The sequence below is a fragment of the Protopterus annectens genome, chromosome 6.part1 (genome assembly GCF_019279795.1).
Source record: "Protopterus annectens isolate FY-2018-M chromosome 6.part1, PAN1.0, whole genome shotgun sequence".
Taxonomy (NCBI): domain Eukaryota; kingdom Metazoa; phylum Chordata; order Ceratodontiformes; family Protopteridae; genus Protopterus; species Protopterus annectens.
In genome coordinates this window covers 45658767-45677401 of record NC_056738.1, presented here as the reverse complement: position 1 = coordinate 45677401, position 18635 = coordinate 45658767, and the positions used below count along the sequence as shown (strand labels likewise).

Below are 18635 nucleotides of genomic sequence, written 5' to 3'. Positions count from 1 at the left end.
GAGTGGTCCCTCGACCTTACAGTGAAATCTTTGATTTTCAGTCCCTAGGGCCAACCTTGTGCATCCTCTTTACCTCATACCTCATCCACAAATGTAGCAGTTACTTTGCAGTGGTCCCTCCACAGAGTAAATCACTGAGAGATGCTCTGTTTCACATTTGGCCTCTGGGTTGTCTCAATGCTTTTCCTCCATTACTGCTTCTGAATGAGCTCATCCAGAAAGCAAGTCCAGGGTGATCCTCATTGCCCCCTTCTGGACCTAACAAAAATGGTACATAGTTCCATTTTCTGTGGCCTGTACTAGTACGTCCCCATTGGATTTGGATCAATATCCCAATCTTTTAACTCACCCATCCAGATTACCTCTGCCGGACCAGAAGTCCATGAAACTAACCACATGATTTCTCCAGTTTTGGCCAAAGGCATAGATGCCAGGCTTCCCACCACAGTGGTCAACATTATTTCTGATTCTCAGAAGTCTAGCATAGCAAACGGAAGAGGTTTTCCATCTGGGTGTTTCAAAAGATTTGGATTCTTTCTCGACGCCTGTCCCATCCATTTTAGAGTTTTTATCTGAACTTGTAGACAAAGACTCTAGTTATTCAACTGTCAAAGTTCAAATGACAGCAGTCTCAAACTTTCACATGGAGTATAATGACGTCCATAGCTTTCCTGAAGATCTCTAAAGGCTTTTTGAGGGGGACTTTCCTTTTACGGTCTCCTATTAGAGACCTAGTTCTCCCATGGGATGTCACCATTATGCTTCAGGCTCTAATTCAATCTAATCTCTCTTTGAACCTGCAGCCACAGTAGATCTAAAGTACCTGACCTGGAAAAACATTTTTCTGGTGGCGATTACGTCATCCTGGTGAATTTTGGAATTACTGGCTCTTTTGTACAAACCACCCTACCATTTTTTTTTTTTTTTAACAGGGATAGAGTTGTTGAGAACTAATGCGTCCTTTTGCCATATGTTTGCATCCAAAACTAATTTAAATCAGTCAGTAAACTTACCTGTATTTTTCCCTAGGTACTCAAATGTGTGACAGGTGTAAAATGTATTCTCCTTTGTTTGTCATCAACTTACTTTCTACCTTCATAGAACAAAACAATTTAGAAAGACTGATCAGTTGATGTTCTTCATCTCACATTGCTGCAGTCCTAACACTTGGGTAGTCCGCTGTCCCTCGGTCGGCCCGAATATCAGAGTATAAGGCTGATTTGACTGACATCAGAACGTCAGGGTACAAATGCGCATGACCGACGTCATATCCTCAGTCTTTTTTGCCGCATGGTCCGATGCAGAAGCAGTGTTGCAAGTGCTTCTGAAATTTTTCGGAGTTTCAGACCGAAGTCAGAGTTGGTTAAATATTTTGGTTTTTCTTGCCTCAGTGGTTTACCGGATGTCAGAAAAGTGAATAACTGTATTTCTTGTGGGAAACAGATATAGGGATTACCATAATTTGTGTATACCTTGTTTGGGACCTGTGTCGCTGTGCTAGGTTCAATAAACGCACTATAAAGAAGGTTGGATTGTGCCAGGTTAGTCTTTGGGAAGCGCAAGGACAAGGCAGTTAAACCTAGGTTCAGTGGAACCGGTGGTTCCACGGAGGCCTCTTTGGAGTCCCAGGGAGAAACTTTGTTTTTACAGGATGTGGCCTCCCAGGAGGCAGGTCAGGCTGTAGGGGCTTCTCAGATATCTGTACTCCCTCCCTTCCTAAGGTGTCTAGGCCCTCTCTTTCTGCTTCCAAGGCTTCTCCTAGAGGCAGGTCTAGTTTAGCTTCTGTGGGTGTCACTCCTAGTTCTTCAGGTTCTGTGCCTAAGAAGCACATGCTTAAAATGGCAGAAGATTTAATTACTTTAATTAGAGGCTCTATGCCCCTCCTGATAAGAGGCCTAGGATGGAACCAGTGTTGGGGATTATGAGCAGGCTTCGATGTGTCTGAGTCTTGGCTGAAGACTTGCAGGAGTATTCTCATTATTCTGATTCTGATGTGGATGATTCTACTCCTTCTGCTTCTCCTCCTGAGGATTTTTCTTTTCAGAGACCCTTCACTCCATGAGAGCATTTTAAATGGGAAGGTCAGGACTTCTCTGATTCCAGGAAAAGGCTTAGGGAATTTTTGTTTTACCCCAGCATAGGCCTTTGGCTATACCTCCTGTTCTGAATGTGGTGGAAGATGTGTTTGCAGAGGCTTCTCTTAATCCTGATTCTTTGCCTCCTGCTCCTGTTAAACCAGATAGGTATTACAGGGTGCCTGAAGCTCATAAGTATCTTTTAAGAGTCCTAGGGCAGACCCAGAAACTGTTAGCCAGGGGCCTAAGGGTGTTAAGGCTTCTGTTGTCAAGAATCCGGTTCCTGCAGATAAAGAGGCCAGGGCCTTGGATAGATGGGGAAAGAAAGTTTATACTTCTTCCACTCTAGCCATGAGAGCTTTGAATTGCCAGTTTCACATGTTGAAATATCAAAATTATCTCCTTTCACAGTTGAAATCTAAGGTTGATGCTCTGGCGGAAGGTATTGATTGTAAAGAGTTACAAGATTTTGTGCATGTTTCTGAACAGGTGGGTAAGCATTCTTTGCAATGTGGTTTTGATGCTGTACAGGCCTCGTCTAGGGTGGCTGCCACTGGGTCAGTTCTTCGCAGGCATGCCTGGCTGAGGGATCAAAATTTCTGACCATGTTAAAACTAGGATTTTGGATGCCCCTTTGCAATCTGATGTCTTGTTTGGTTCTCCTGTTGAGGCAGTAAAAAAGAAAATGGAAGACAAGGCTAAGTCTATGCAGACTGTTAAAGATTTTTGCAGGTTCAGCCACCAAAGTTTAGTAGAAATTGGCCTACTAAGGGGTGGACGTATCCTTCTTACGATTCCCAGTCTAGGGGTAGATCTAGACGTGGCAGGGTCAGAGGTCAGGGCTCTTTCAGGCCTAGAACAGGGAGTTCTCCTGCACAGTCTTCGGGTGAGGGCAGGGGTCAGTCCTTTCGTAAACAGACCCAATGACCTACCTTTTCAGCTGCCGGAACCTTCTCGCCTGGCAGCACCTTTGGGAGGAAGGTTGGCACTTTTCAAAGAAAATTGGAGTTTGATTACCCAAGACAGATGGGTATTGGATATCATACATCACGGTTACAGGTTTTATTTCCATACCTTGCCTCCTTTCAAAGGCATGCCAGACATTCCTCCTCAACAAAGAATAGAGGCTCACAAGCAAATTTCTCTGTTACTCCAAATAATACAGCGGTTCCTATGCCAGAAAGGCCTAGGATTTTATTCTCGCCTGTTCCTTGTACCAAAAGGGGAACACGTGGAGACCAATTTTGGATTTATCTATCCTCAACACTTATCTGGACATTCCCAAGTTCAAAATGTTGACGTTACAACAGCTTTTACCTCTGCTGGGCAAGGATCACTGGATGGTAACTTTGGATCTCAAGGAGGCTTACCTTCATGTTCCTATCAGGCTAAGTTGCAGGAAGTGGACTGGGACTTCTCACTATCAGTTCTCTGCATTGCCCTTGGCTTATCTACAGAGTATTTACGAAAGTTCTGGCTCCAGTGATAGCTTTCTTCAGGCTGAAAGGAATACAAATCTATCCTTATTTGGACGATTGCCTGATTCTGGCTCAAGGAAGGACGAGCTTCTTCGTCATTTGGAATATGTGATAGCAGTGCTAAGATGCCTGGGGTATTCTGTGAACAAAATAAAGTCCAGTCTAGTACCCTCTCAAGACATGCTTTCTGGGTGTAAGACTGAATACAGCATCCCAGATGGCCTTTCTAACCCCGGACAAACAAAAGAATCTTTCCCTTTACTTCCATCATCTATCTCTTCAGTCCAGGCTGACTGCAAGGACAGTCCTTCAAGCCTTAGGGTTCATGGCATCTTGTATTCTGGTGCTTCCCAATGCCAAACTGCATATGAGGAAGTTGCAATGGTATCTCAAAATGTATGGAAACAGCACTGCCAGGATCTGGACACTGTCATTCAAATAATACCTTGCATTCAAAAGGAATTTTTGTGGTGGGCTCAGGAATGTCACCTAAACAAGGGACTCTCTGTGACCCTCAAATTTTAACGACAGATGCCTTGGACAAAGCTTGGGGAGCTCATCTAAACGGAAAGTGGATACAAGACAAGTGGCCTGTCAGACTACAGCATCTACATATCAACTTGAAGGAGATGTTAGCAGTCCAGTTTGCATTAATAGCTTTCAAGGATTTACTTCTTCCAGGGCAGGTGTTGATTCTAACAGACAACACAACTGTCATGTGGTACATCAACAAGCAAGGGGAACACATTCTTATCCTCTATGCAGGCAAGCAATGATTTTGTGGGAGACTGCTCTCAGTTTACAACTAAGTCTTCAGGCAAGGTTTCTGCCGGAGCACAGAACTCCTTAGCAGATGTGTTAAGCAGACAAATCATGGATCCCCACGAGTGGAAACTGGATCTTCATGTATTTCAGAAATTGACAGTGTCCTGGGGAACTCCAGACATAGATCTGTTCGCTTCCAAAGTTTTGCACAAAGAGGTTTCATCCCACAGCTTGGAAAGTGGATGCTCTTTCTTTCAGTTGGAAAAATCTTCATGTGTATGCCTTTCCACCTCTGCCTCTCCTCCCAAAGGTACTTCTGAAGGTCAGACAGGACAAGCCAAGGATGATTTTGATAGCTCCAGATTGGCCTCGACAGCACTGGTACCCATTACTGAGAAGTCTAGTACGGAAGCCTCCATGGCCTTTGCCTTTGATTCCACATCTGTTGTCCCAGGAGGACAGTCATTTGCTCAATGTCAAGCTTCACTCTCTTCACCTAACAGCCTGGCATATTCTGTTTTAAACCATAGAGGGTCTCAACTTCCACAACAAGTTTTGAATGTGATTTGAAGCTAGAAGGCTAGTACAAGATAAATGGAAGAGATTTTTGTTTTGGAGTGCAGCTAAGGATTTGGATGTTTCTGATCCTGATTTAAGTGTGGCTCTTCAATATCTTACTGAGTTGTTAGACAAAGGTTTGTCCTTCTCTTCTATTAAGATCCATGCTGCAGCAATTTCAGCTCACTACGACTGTGACCCACCATTGTTTTCTCATCCTTTGTTCAAGCAATTTCTTAGGAATAAGACCCGAAGGGCTCCTACTCCTGCTTGGGATCTCAATTTTGTGTTGGAGAAACTCACTCTACAACCTTTTGAGCCTGCAGCTACTGCTGAGTTGAAATATTTGTCATGGAAGACTGCTTTTTGTTGGCCATTACCTCTGCAAGAAGGGTTTCTGAATTGCAGGCCCTTATGGCAGTTGAGCCTTTCTTAATTTTCCATAAGGATAGGGTATCTTTCCTTTATGCCTAAAGTGGTTTCTAGTGTGGCTTTAAACCAAACTATTCATTTGCCTACTTTTATGCAAATCCCCAAAATAAAGGAAAAGATTTTGCACACTTTAGATGTACACAGGCAGATTATTTGGACAGAACTAAAGGGTTCAGACAATCTCAGCAGTTATTAGTTTCTTTGCTTTGTGCTCTCAGGGCAAGCCCGTGTCAAAACAAACTATTTCTAAGTGGATTGGATTTTGCATTGCTTTCTGTTATTCCCATCATGGCAAAGAGATTCCAGTTGGGATTAGGCCTCATTCCACTAGGGCTACTGCCACTTCAGATATTCTGGAGGCAGCCACTTGGAGTTCAGTGCATACCTTCTCTAGGCATTACCACCTTCCACTGTACTCTAAATCCAGGGCTGGTTTTGCCACTGCTGTGTTGCAGGGCATTTTGGCAGCTCCTGCTTCATTATAGTTTAGCCATCCTCCCTTACCTCTGCTTTGGGATTCTACCAAGTGTTAGGACTGCAGCAATGTGAGATGAAGAACATAGTACAGTTTTGTACCTACCATAAATGTAGATGTTCAAGATCCACATTGCCCTCCTTCCCTCTGTAGTTTGAGGTGGTTGTGTGGGTTGGGTTATCCATCTGAGGTATATTGTGTATATTGTATATATTGTATATATTGTACATATTTTTGGTGTTAGGCTGGTTGGTTGTTTAGTTGTTGTCTATGGGTTTTGACCTTTCTTTTAGGGTCTTCTGACATCTGGGGCAAGAAAAGACTGAGGATATGGGTACCCTGACGTTCTGATGTCAGTCAACTCTGATATTCGGGCCGACCTAGGGACAGCGGACTACCCAAGTGTTAGGACTGCAGCAATGTGGATCTTCGAACATCTACATTTATGGTAGGTACAAAACTGTACTTTTGTTGCCTTTTCAAAGCCAAAACTGCATAAAGCTATCACTTGAGTTACCCTTTTGGTTATTAAACTGCATTTCTTTTGTATATAACAGCAAGAATTTAGTTCTTAAATGTAGGCCTAAAGCTCATTCCACTAGACCAGTATGTTCTTTGACAGCCTTTTCTAGAAGGCTTTCCTTTGACAATTTGTGTTACAGTAACTTAGTCCACAGTCCATACTTTCATGTCTCATTATACGCTGGATATGCAGTCCATATCATGTTCTTGTGGTTCTACCATCATTTGGAATGTCCTTCCTTGATACCTCCCAGATAGACAGCTTTGGAATCTGTTCAGTGTGTTGAATTGGACGAAAATACACAACATTGAATATGAAAATGATATACTTAACCATAAAGATAGAACCATGTTGTATCATTTTCATCAGGTTCAAACTCCCTGCATCTTTTCCCCTTCCAGAATTGACACACGACTTTGCTTCTATGCTGGCAGGGGGCAAACTCGATCTGAGGTGTTAGGGGAGAGGGCAGAGAATTATGGGTAGGGGAGAAGTCATAGCACTGGAACTGAAGAAGCTTCAGAGGTGGTGATGAGGTCGGATCTGACAACCCTGAAGCAGACAAAAATGAGAAATAATCTGTCATTATGGTAAGTACATAACTTTCGTTTAAGAAATAAAATGAGAACTGTAAATCGAGGGAGTGTAGTAAGCGAAGGAAGAAAGGTTTTAGAAAGTAGTCTTGTTTGTGAAGATTTTATGTTATAACCTAGTCTATTGAATAATTGTTTGGTAAGAAGTGGTTTTGTCAGTTTGAGTTAGCCAGGAGGTAAGTAAGTACATAGCCATATGTTTGCTAGTCTAGGTATTTTTTTTAGTTCTGATTTAAATTATTGCAGGATCAGCTTGTCTTTTTGGGTATGGTATATTATTCCATTTTTTTTTTTTTTGAGATCCAATTTGAGTACAGATCTCAGCACATTGATTAACGGTCATTACTTGCTGAAATATTTTGCATTTTAACACACAGTGCATGAATAGCAGAATAAGTCCTCCTTCACAAACACCTATTTAGGCTCCGATTTATGTTCTGGATTTCTTTACACCCCATTTTTTATCATCAAGGATAGTTCCTAAAATACCTTTTTGACTAGGGCTGTATTTTTTTACTTCCTGATATTCCTGTCTCTGTTCATATTTTTAGTGTCCAGTATTGCAGTCTGGTGCTGTAGGAAAGATTCCAAGTGAAATGGGGAGCAAAACAAAAACAGCTAAGTGTTTTCCACACAATGTCTTTCTCTGTTCTCCAGACATAAGAAAGTTGCATTGTTTTAGCCTTGTCCCTTTACTCACTTCTTTCATATCACTACTAAATTTAGTAAGTGTTAAACTCACCATGTCATACTTGGATCGTTTTTTACAACTGATCCCTAATAAGAAAGAATGTTTATTTTGTAAAGAAATCAAAGCCCTTGGTTCTTAATTAAAAGTGCTGAACAGCTGTGGTATGCGGCTGCTGCTGTGCACTGCAGAGACATTCATCACTTGGAAAGAGATCTGTTCAAAGGATTGACATCATCGCTGGGTTTTCTCTCACTCATTTTATGACTTCCTACATCAGTGATTATATATCCCAAAATATATTCTTATGGTAAGTGTACTCATATCTGAGAGACTGCTCTCTTATAGCAGAGTTTCTCTCTGCATCCTAAGAAGCAGGTAGCCAGCCTGAGAACAGTCTAAGCTTCCAGTTCTTACTAATCTGTGTGCTCCAGGTGCAACAAGAATTTGATGGTGAGTAGCGTTTCTTCTACTTTCGTAAGGCTTCCCATTGGACATGTATTGAAGGGAAGATGAAAGAATTACCTCTAATACGTCGGCCACTGTAGAGCCAGGTCGGTGGTCCCTGGATATTTAGGAGGTTGTGAAGCTGTCCTAAATTTTTACAGCAAGAGACTTTCTGATAAATTTGTACAATAAGGCATAGTCTTAAAGATTCAGTGTTTTCTCGATCATATTTACAAAGTGTCCACCTAGCTGAATGTATTCCTGTTATCACTTGTAATGAATAGTACCTGCTTTAAAAATGCTTAATGTTTTTTGCAGATGTTTGCGATATGTGTCTGTTAACGATGGAATTTTTATTTTTGTATTGATGTTTACTAGGTCCGTATGAATCCTAACCTGGATTCCCATGGCTGGATGCTGTCAGGAGGTCAGTCGGGTATTGTTCGAGCCCACTGTATGCAGAGCCTCAACACCCATATCAGCAGAAAACTGATCAAGGAATGCCAAGCTCAGTTCAGTGCCATGTACCACTTCAGTGAAATCCCATTAGGAGAGAACTCTGGCACTGCTGTGAGCCACAGTGTTGTACAGGCTAACTAAGTGGCTAAGCAGTCTTAATAAAGCTCCTACCTTGCCTCTTTGCGGTGGTTTTACCTTTTGGACCAAATGGAATTTCAGCTGGTTGTAGAGGTGTATTCAGCTAGCCTGCTTTATCCTTCAACAGTCATTCCTGCATTAAGGTGATGATTTCCAAGCTCCTTTGTGTTGATGGTAGCAGGTTAAGTAAAAGGTGCCCTATTCACTTTGTTTCCTGATCTTCAAATTGAGTTACAGTTTTCTAGCCTTATATGAAAATGCAGGTTCTGAGCATTTGGAAGGTTCTGACACGCACTGTAGCACCACTGCCACATATGAGCACAACGATTTAGTGTCAGCATTTTGTGGTGCATTATATTTAAAAAAAAATCTGAATAAAGCACTGCAGAAGAAAGAAGCCCCATTCTCTAATCTGTCTGACAGGTACTGCTAATACGTTAGGTGTTCTTTTTGCTTATGATGATCTGTATACACCATTGTGTAAGTGAAGAAGAAAGGAACAGAGTCAGACTAAGGAGTAAAAATGCTTAAACAAGCCACCTTAGTGTTATTTAGTACACTTAGACTCCCTAGTGGCACCAACCTAGTCCTAACCAGATATTGAGCTTCATAATTTGACTTTCTATAAGGCTTACATTTGCCATGTCCGTCTTGGCTTGCCCCATAGAGGATGATTGTGTGAAATGAACCCTTACATTGTGTCTTCTGTACAACATAGACAGTACTGCATTTGGAGATAAGAAGCATATTTCCTTCTGTGGTAAGTAATTTCCATTTTTAGTCAGGACAGCTAAATGAACTTTGCCACATGCAGTCACTGTCCATGTGTTGTACATCAGAACATGTCCAGTTTTTTAAAATCAGTCTTTATGATCACCTTTGTGGTAATAGTACAGCAGTGATCAGATTCAGTCACTGTTTAAGTGGAGAGTGTCTTTTGAAGTACTTGCCTTTGCCTGTCTTGCTCTGTTTTTGAAAATGCAACTCATTCTTGAAGTGATAAACTTGGCATTATCAGTAGCTGCCATGTGATTTTCACAAGAACTCTCTCTTACGTGAGCTGAAAGTTAAGAAATATTTTTATTGTTATGCTTCATATAAAAAAAGGTATATATTTGATCTAAAATGGAAGTTCTTCAAACATGATATTACATATATTAATGATTATAACTTTCCCAGCAGGACGATCTTTGGATTTATTGCATTTACTCACCTCTGGCTCCTTTGTAGGTACAAACTTTTTTTTTTATGGCTGGTGTAGCATGGCTTGTATTGACTGTTGTTGGATATCATTTGTTTAGTGGATCCTTTTGGTGTTGTAGTGGGTTCTGGCTTACAAAATGTTAAATGAACCAAAAACGTATAAAGTCAGAAAACAGAAGTAGTAGAATGGAACCATAATGAGAAGCTTTTTAAGAGGGCTTGAGTTTGAGAACAGACCCTGGATCACAATGCATGCCTTCTTTCCTCTTGTGAACAGGATTACTGGGCTTTATACTGGTGTCAGCAGTGAAGGTCAGCATTGCAAGACTGAGAAAATGGGGAAAAGTTCCTGAAGCATACATGATGCTTACTGTCATTTGCTCAGTGTGTGAAATGATCATCAAAAAAGTGTTAAGAACCAGAGGTAGTGCAGTGATGCTCCATGGAGCTTTGTAGCCCATGCCATATATTCTTGGTAAAGAAACCACTAACATGTGACATAGTTGAGTGAGAGTCTTATTTGGATATAGTACCAGTGCAATGTTGTATTCTTTTTTTTTGGGATGTGAGTTGTGGACCCATTTACATTTCAAACACAGCAGGTAGTACAGTTCTGGATAGCGAGTGGTCAGAGTGACACGTCCCATTAGAAAGTGTGAAGGAATGAAGCAGCATATTTACACTCTTTTCATTAAAGAACTGTTAAAATTCTAATGTAACCATTTTGGAAAGAAAATTTATTTGGGGAACACATAAAAGACACAGTAACTGTATTCTCTATGTCTTCAATGTGCAAAATACAGCTGTGTAAACATATTTCTCATATTGTTTGAAATACTTTTTATGACTGAAAAGAGAAACAAACAAAATTAGAGCTTTTTATTTATGTCGTTAGTACTAGGCCTGTATATTTTAATTAAAATGTCAGTTGTACCTAAGAGCAGTACTACTGAACTGTAAGTAAAGTAGCTGTATCTTCCTCACAAAAAATGAGTTCAATATTAGTCGTTATTGCACTCAGGATTCAGTAATGCAGACTTCAGAAATAATTTAAAAACATTTATTTTCAGTTTTATTTATTTAATGTTACTGCATTTTGTCCTGTAACACTGGGGCAGTGCATTCACAGGGTGGCCATGTAACTTGCTGTATTTACAAGAATGTGCCCTCTTTGTTTAGCAGTTTTTTTTTTAAATGAGTCAGGTCCATTGGAGTAGAAAGATAATGCCTTGACTATGACCCTGGCTACCTGAGTTTGATTAGCTTCTGGAATGTCTGTTGGAACTGATATAGGGATGCTGGGGCTGTCCATTGCCACAATCCATCAGATGAGGAGCAGCAGCACAAGGGACAGTCCTCAAAGGAGCATTTGGCCACAAAGCCATTTATGCAGTAGTATTCATTACAGGTACATGGAGGTGGGCATAATGGCTCCCAGAGTGACATGGATCACAGGTCCCCTTACCAGAGGAGGTGGGATAAACTTTTATAGTATATGCACTTGTAGTGCTGGGATACCAGTGAGGGCACAAACTAACCTCATAGGTCCCTGGACAATGGCCTTTCTGGATGGCTGTCACCCATCTTTGCTGCTTTGCTGGCGTTACGTAGTATGAGGAAATGAGCGACCTCAGTTAGATTAGCAGTATGTTCGGTAGTTTACAGACACAGGGGCAAAAGGCAAGTAATAGAAAAAAAAAGTTGACGTTTTTAATCATTTTAAGGTTTTTATATTTTCATTTTTAAACACAATTACTACTGATGTTAGCGAAGCGTGAGCTGTTACTGACTCTTGATGGTTGTACATCAGAAATGGTAGCAAGAGATGTCCTTTGTGTGAGTTATTGGGGTTTAAGAAATTATTTTAATGTAAAAGTATACTGCAGTGTTCTTTGAAAGTTGCAGACGGGCAGTTCACTTCTCCCACCTCAAAAAAAAGGCAATAATTTGAATACGAGTAATGTGGCTTCTGAAATTTTTCTTTTTTTTTTTTGCTAACATCATCTAAGTGACTATTTATGGGAATATTTTGGCATTCTTATAATCATTTTTGATTATGTTTCCATAACTTAACTTTTTACATGCAACAGCTATCTTTTTCAAGCATATTCTGTAATTATATAATGTAGCTGGGCAGTATTTTAAGTGTGTTTTGTACATCTGGTTATTTTGTTATGATTTTCATAGTATCTAAATTTGTTTGCACGTTTGAAAAATTAATGTAATTTCGGCATTATTCAGTACAGATTGTAATCCAGTCATGTAACTATGCTGTCTGATTAGTCCTTCAGACTGTTAACTAGAAGCAATAAACTATTCACTAGAAGCAATAGCAAGAATAATGACATTAGAAAGATATTTACTCTGGCGAAGACCACAGTGGGAAAAGTCGTACCAGTCATCTGTCCTACTAGTGAGCTGATCGTTTTCAACCTTCAAGCCATATGTTGTTGGCCAGTGTTGCAGTGTTTATAGTGAAGAGTGCTCAGTACCTTTTTTCTTAGCATTCATCATTGTCTGAAATCAAAAGATTAGGAATTATTTTGCAGTTTAGCATGTTTTCATTATGTCAATTCTGTTGTTCTGGGTAGTAGTAACATATGCATGATTTCTACTGTGTTAACTCTATAAATCTTAAATATCAAGTAGGTTGACATGCTAATACAAGCAGGAGGGATGGCTAGTTGTGGACCTGCACAGATCTTTTTAAGTTTTAAATGGCTTCTGTAACCTAGTAAAAATGCCAATAATTTTAATTTGCTGTGATGCAGATGACATTTTTCTTCTTTTATGTTTCACAGCATTGTGTTCTGCTGATATAAAAATCTTTTAATAATACCAAGTGAATATTCGTTCATACTTAGTTCACTGTGTGGTTTGGAACAAGGGGGTGGAAGTAGCATTGCCACCAGAAGTAAAGGCAGCATGTAAGTCTGTTGAGATTATGCACCTCCTCCATCCTTGTTGCTTTTTTCCCCACTGGCCATTTTCCCTTTATTGCTTTAGTAGGATATTTAAAAACAGTGTAATGGTAGGAAATATTTAGTGGTTGAAATTGCTGAAACTCTCAAGTTATTTGTTATCATCTTTATCAATGCATCACTGATTTGACTTTCTGCCTCTCTGTTGACTGCAGCTTCTTAGTTTCGGGGGGGGGGGGTGTTAAGAGGCTTGTGCTTACTTGGGCATCTTTTTCACATTTTTTAGTCTCTTTTTTTTTTTGTGTAAGCGTTTTCTACTACCTTGACCTAAGCGTGAAAAGTTATCCAATTGTGGACATATCTTAAAACGCCTATTACTAAATTGATCCAAAAAAAATAACAGTTAACAGTTAAATGAATTAGCTACTTTGTCACTGAGAAATCAAATGCATTGTCACTCACTTCTTAAGGTGGTGGTGGTTGAACATTTAGAAACATTCTTTTTCTTCTGCTGTTTTTATTGCATGTCAGCATTGCCATTTTTGAAGTCACATGTAATTTGGAAAACACCCCATGAACCTGGTAGTTTTATTAAACAAAGTACATATTGTAATGTGCAGTTTAATTTGCAGGTAATCTCATAGCTCTGTAGCCTGCCAAATGCTGTTCTTCTTCAAATCAGCCCCAGCTCATTCCCGTTAACACTTGAGAATCTAGACTGGCCTGTAATATTGCACATTTCCTTTTTGTTTGCAATAGTGGTCTGTGATCTTGATGCAGTGGCTGCTGTGTTCTGGATAGTAGCTTTGAGTCTTGGACAGTGACTGTGTAAAGGGTTATATGCTGCATTGGGGCATATGTATGTGCATCATTTTTGTAACTAGAACAAGTGTCTACCTCATTTTGTAACTTGACACTAGTGTGATGAGTCACAGGTTAGTAGGCTTCTTTGCTGCTGCACTTCTATCCCAGGTGTTCATGAGACATTCCTAAATCATCTCCAATTGTAAATGTAGAAGTACGAAATAAGAATATATGTATTATTTTACTGTGGTACTTTAGTTTTTAACAGTTACAAGTAGTTCAGCCTACACTATATTTGAGTAAAATGTCACCTGTGAACTGTTTAACCAGCTTATGTCCGGAATACCCTTCTTAAAGATGATCAGATGTGTGTGTTCACTGTATTTTTATCTTCCTTCTTTCATATTGGTATACATACAAGTATGTGAATGATTGCTGATAAAAAAAATTAAACTGAAGTAGTGACAGCATTGCAGTACTTCACTGGAGAGCCTCCACTTTGAAAACCTCAAAACCCAAATGATCTAATGAAAAAAAAAGCTATGAAGAAACCATGAAAATTGGCACCTAGATTGTTGCAACATTATGTGCCCTAAAGTAATTATTACCTTACAACACTGATAGAGTTGCAGAACCTCCATTAGACAAGTGAATTGTGGGTGCTTTTAGCTGCTGTATGGTTTCAAAGTGTTATGTAAATACTGTTATTACAAAGTAGTTAATACTTAAGTTATGAAACCTTGCACATTTTATATCCCTCTCTTTATTAGAGGGATTATCTATCTGTCATGTGTATTGGTCTTTTTGTCTTTAGTCCGTTTTATAGACATTTTCCAATATTTAAGATTTTTTTAACTTTTTCTGACCATTTGCTTGTTTTTAAAATAGAATGTGTAAAGCAAACTGTAAATTTGCTCACATTGAGCATTGATGCTCTTATTTCATTTTCTGGTTCAGTAAATATTTTTAAGTTCATTCATGTGTGTTTTGTCTTATTTAAAAATTGACATACTGAAGTGTATTTTGAGTTGTGCTGATCAATAAGGGTAAATGTCTCATTGAAATAATTTCAGAATAATTAAGAATTGCTGAACTGGAAAACACTCAAGTCACATGTTTTCATTTTTAGCGTGATACTGATTTTTGCTGTGGTGTAGAGTAAATTTGCTTAGTAGTACTGCAATAGCTCTATTGACACTGCATCTTTAATTAAACCTGTTCCTACTACCTCTCGTGTTTTGTGTTCTATTTTAGGTTGCTCTCTTTAGACCTTTTTGTTCAAAACATGCTGATTTTTCTGCTTCCTGTGTACCATGATGCCTATAGTGTAAGCAGATTTTACTAAATTTTTTTTTTAGTTTATCTCGGTACCTGTTTAACCTTTCCTTGGGATCTTTTGCTTCCAAGTGTATGTATTTATTTCATCATCCAACTATTGTACTTTATCTTGGAGCCTCATTAGTTTTTATTCTCTTAATTTGCAAATTCCTTTTTCTTTAAGTTAGGGATAATGTTGAGTTTCTTTGACAGTAGCTTGTTAAAGTGTTCCATTCCTATTGCAAGAATTTCATTTTCATTAAAGACAGAAGTCGCTTTTAGAGGCATTCATGAAATTTGCTTTTAGTTAGAGGAAAGAGTGGAAGGTTAACTGTGCCACTTTCTGCTGTATATAACAGTCTGCACAGTACCATTATAAAACAAAAACAATTCATTAATAATTTACCTTAGGTGGACAGAAATATTCATCCTAATCTAAGCATAATTTATGGAATTTTCCCCCTAAAGGTCGAAACGTCTTTGTATGCCTCTTGAGAATGTTTTTGATGTCTTAATGATTTTCCAAAGTTTACACAAAAAGTGGAGCAGTCTTTAAGGGAATGATTTTGTCTAAGTAACCAGTGGCTTTTGTAACAGTTAAGCAACACTGTGATATCTGAATTACTATTACTGAGTAATGCTGTCAAGAAAATGTCACATCAGGCATGTGTAGCTTATAGAGCTTGTTAAACAGTGTAGTTCAAATTCTTTTTGTTATTCTCATATTTTCCATGTTGTATGTTTTACATTGTCTTGTATTTTTCATACTTAACAGAATAATAATAGCAGAATCCCAAAATTAGTAAATATGTATTATTGTTGATTGTAGATTGCATAGTCATTAACTTGGAAAAGAGAGATATATTTATAAGTAAATCATATATATAGGACCAGTTGTAATTTATCTGTCTTCATTTCTTAGCAGTAATTAGAAAGCTGCTGAATGGAAAAATCTCAATCCTTAATTGCTTTGTTATACAAGAAAGAGATGTACAGGAATGAAATACCTTACCCACTGCTATCCTTATATATTCCATTTAATGCCTTTTTTAAAATGTTACTGATTTAATAATTAAAAAGGACTGATCTGAAGTAATTTACTTCATTTGGTCTTCAACCTGTAGGGTTTCGGATCCACATCGGATCCGACACGGCTGCACTTTCCAGCTATGGATCCGAGCTCCTCCCCTTACCCGTAATGCCCCCCGTCTCCCTTCATATCTCATTTGCCACTGCCATGGTTCTAAGCTCCAGTTAGTAGGGCACGTAAGTGTCTGTAAATCTTAAATTTTCTGTCCTATTTTCTTCCTTATATCTTTTCTTTCCTCCCCGCATCTGTGTCGGACAAAAAAAAAAGCAAGCTTTCTTCTCTTTTCTAACTTTCTCTATAGAGCGTGTATGTTTGGGCCTGAGATGGATGGCAGAAGCCCCTAAAGCAGGGTTTAGAAAATGCACCAAGTGTGGCCATAAGCTATCTCCAGCAGATGGCCACACTCTGTGTGTGGTTTGCCTGGATACAGACCATCTTAAGTTCCCCTGTCCTATTTGCGCTGGCTTCAACCCCAGAGTGCTTAAGGACAGGCGGGACAAGCTTATCTTGACAGGTCTGCTTCCCTCTTCAGGGACTTCAGTTCCTTCTTCCCCTATGGGGAGGAGCAGCGGCTTCTGCATCTTCTTCCTCTTCCCTGGCCTCTGGGACTCAAACTCCCACCAAGAGGTCCGGGGAAGGGGACAAGTCTAAAAAAGACTGGACTCACAAGCAGTCCCCCGACCGCTAATCACAGGCATGTCCGCCACCCAAAGTTAGGCCTCCAACTAGCCTAGGTCTCCTCGGCTATGTTCACCTAGGTTTCCCCTGAGCCCGAGGAGAATCTTAACCAGTCCCCAGCTAGGTCTCCCCCCCCCCCCCACAGGCACTCCCGACTGGTTTCAGTGGCGTCTTACTGCTCTACCCGGAGTCTCAGCGAAGTGGAGATGGACAAGATGATGCAGAGCTTTATCTGCACGCAGATCCAGGTGGGGGTCTTGCCGGCACCCTTTCCCTCCAGAGAGGGCTCCTTGCAACCTTTTTTCTGGCCAATAACTCTTTCTCCGATCCGACCGGCGGTTTTGGAGTTTTTGGATCCGAGGACCCTCTGGGTCAGCACCGACTGTACCATGTACCTCGATGCTGGCTGTCGCCTTGAGCTTGTTGGATCTGATGGGTTCGGATCCGAGCTCTCTGGGTCGGATCTGAGGGGGTGCTGTCTGCTCCAAGCATCTTGGAGTGAGCATCCCATTCAGCATCTCAGCTCCTGGAGGCTCTGCTCCAACTCCCCTGTCAGGTCAGGGGGGATGGGCCCCGTTAGTACTTCTCAGGAGGTTCGTTTCCCCTCAGCATTGACGTGGTGGAGAGGGTTCTCGTGGGGTCAAGGCCTCTGACCATCTCATCCTTGGACTCCGTCCAGACCCCCTTGAATTTGAGTGCAGTTTTGACCATCTTGCTGTCCCAGGGACAGCCCATGGTTGCTATGCCCCAAGAAGTTCCGGTGTTGGAACAACAAGAGGTTTGTGAGTCCTCCCCAGAGAGTCCACCTGAAGAGGTGCCTGGCAAATGAACATGTAAGAGGAGGCACTTGGATTCTCCACCACAGTCCCTCACAGAAGACACGGACATGGATGAAGAGGAAGGTTCCCCAAGGTCACCCCCCCAAGGGTGTCTCCTTTGGAAACGTCATGGAGTTTCCTCTGCTGGGGGAGCCCCAAAACCGACCTCAGACAAGTCTGTGTTCCTGGAGGCATACGGCTCCGTCCCATCTACCTCTTGGGTGTCCTCTCCTGCTGATCCACTAGTGGATCTGATAACATCTACGGCATGGAAGGAGCCGGTCACCATAGAGCCCATTCCCAAGTGCCCTGACAAAGTTTTGAGCCCTCCATCGGATAGGATGCATTTGAACATGAGGTCCCCAGTAGATGCGATGATGGTGGCGGCGGACCATTTTGGGAAGCAGGTATATGCTTCAGTGACCTTCTCAGTGAGGGCACTGAACTATATGGCACACGTCATTCGACTCCAGGGAGATCTTGTGAAGAAAGTCACGAAGTCTACCCCAGAGTCCATGGCGAAGGATAAGAAGACATTCTCCACTAGAATGGCCACTCTCAAAGCAGATGTTCTTCATGTTTCACTGTTGCAGTCATCACACTTGGGTTATCTGCCTGCAGGTAGCCTTCAGTCGGCCCGAATACCAGAGTCTTGGAATTTCTGCGTCGGATGCTGTTGCCTCATCCATGACGTCAGGTCGTCAGGGTTATAAAACATTAAGCCGACACCATTACATCAGCTTTTCTTGCTACGCGGGAGCCCGAAGCAGAAGCAGTTCACAAGTGCCAGTCAGCAGCTACCTGAAATTTTCATTTTTCGAGTTTCAAACCTGAAATCTTCTAAAGCTAAGTACCCCGTTGGGGATCCTTTTTTCTTGCTCTAACCGATGTCAGAAAAAGTTAACAATTGTCTTGCCTGTGGAAAGCAAATACCTCACAGTGATTTTCATTCTTACTGTGTCACCTGTTTAGGCCCAGACCACAATGTCCCATCGATGTCGGTTTTGTGCCTTGTTCAACGACCAAACTATTTGTCGTCGGGCTATTTTTGTCTGTAAATTCTTGCGCTGTCATTCTCCATATTCCAAAATGGCTTCAGTAAGTCATCCGACTACCGATCTTCCAAAAAAAGCACAAAAATAAAGACAGAAACTGCATAGGTCCAAAACTGCC

The 18635-nt window shown here is 40.8% G+C and overlaps 1 protein-coding gene across 1 annotated transcript in view; it reads left to right on the top strand.

Annotated features, from left to right (window-relative positions):
- The window catches only part of GTF3C2 (general transcription factor IIIC subunit 2), a 2978836-nt gene extending 2964050 nt beyond the window's left edge, over positions 1-14786 (top strand). Inside the window, exon 18 of the mRNA XM_044075341.1 lies at positions 8413-14786. Coding sequence (XP_043931276.1) covers positions 8413-8634 — 222 coding nt within the window. The 3' untranslated portion in view covers positions 8635-14786. The remainder of the gene's footprint in view (positions 1-8412) is intronic.
- The last annotated feature ends 3849 nt before the right edge of the window (positions 14787-18635 follow it).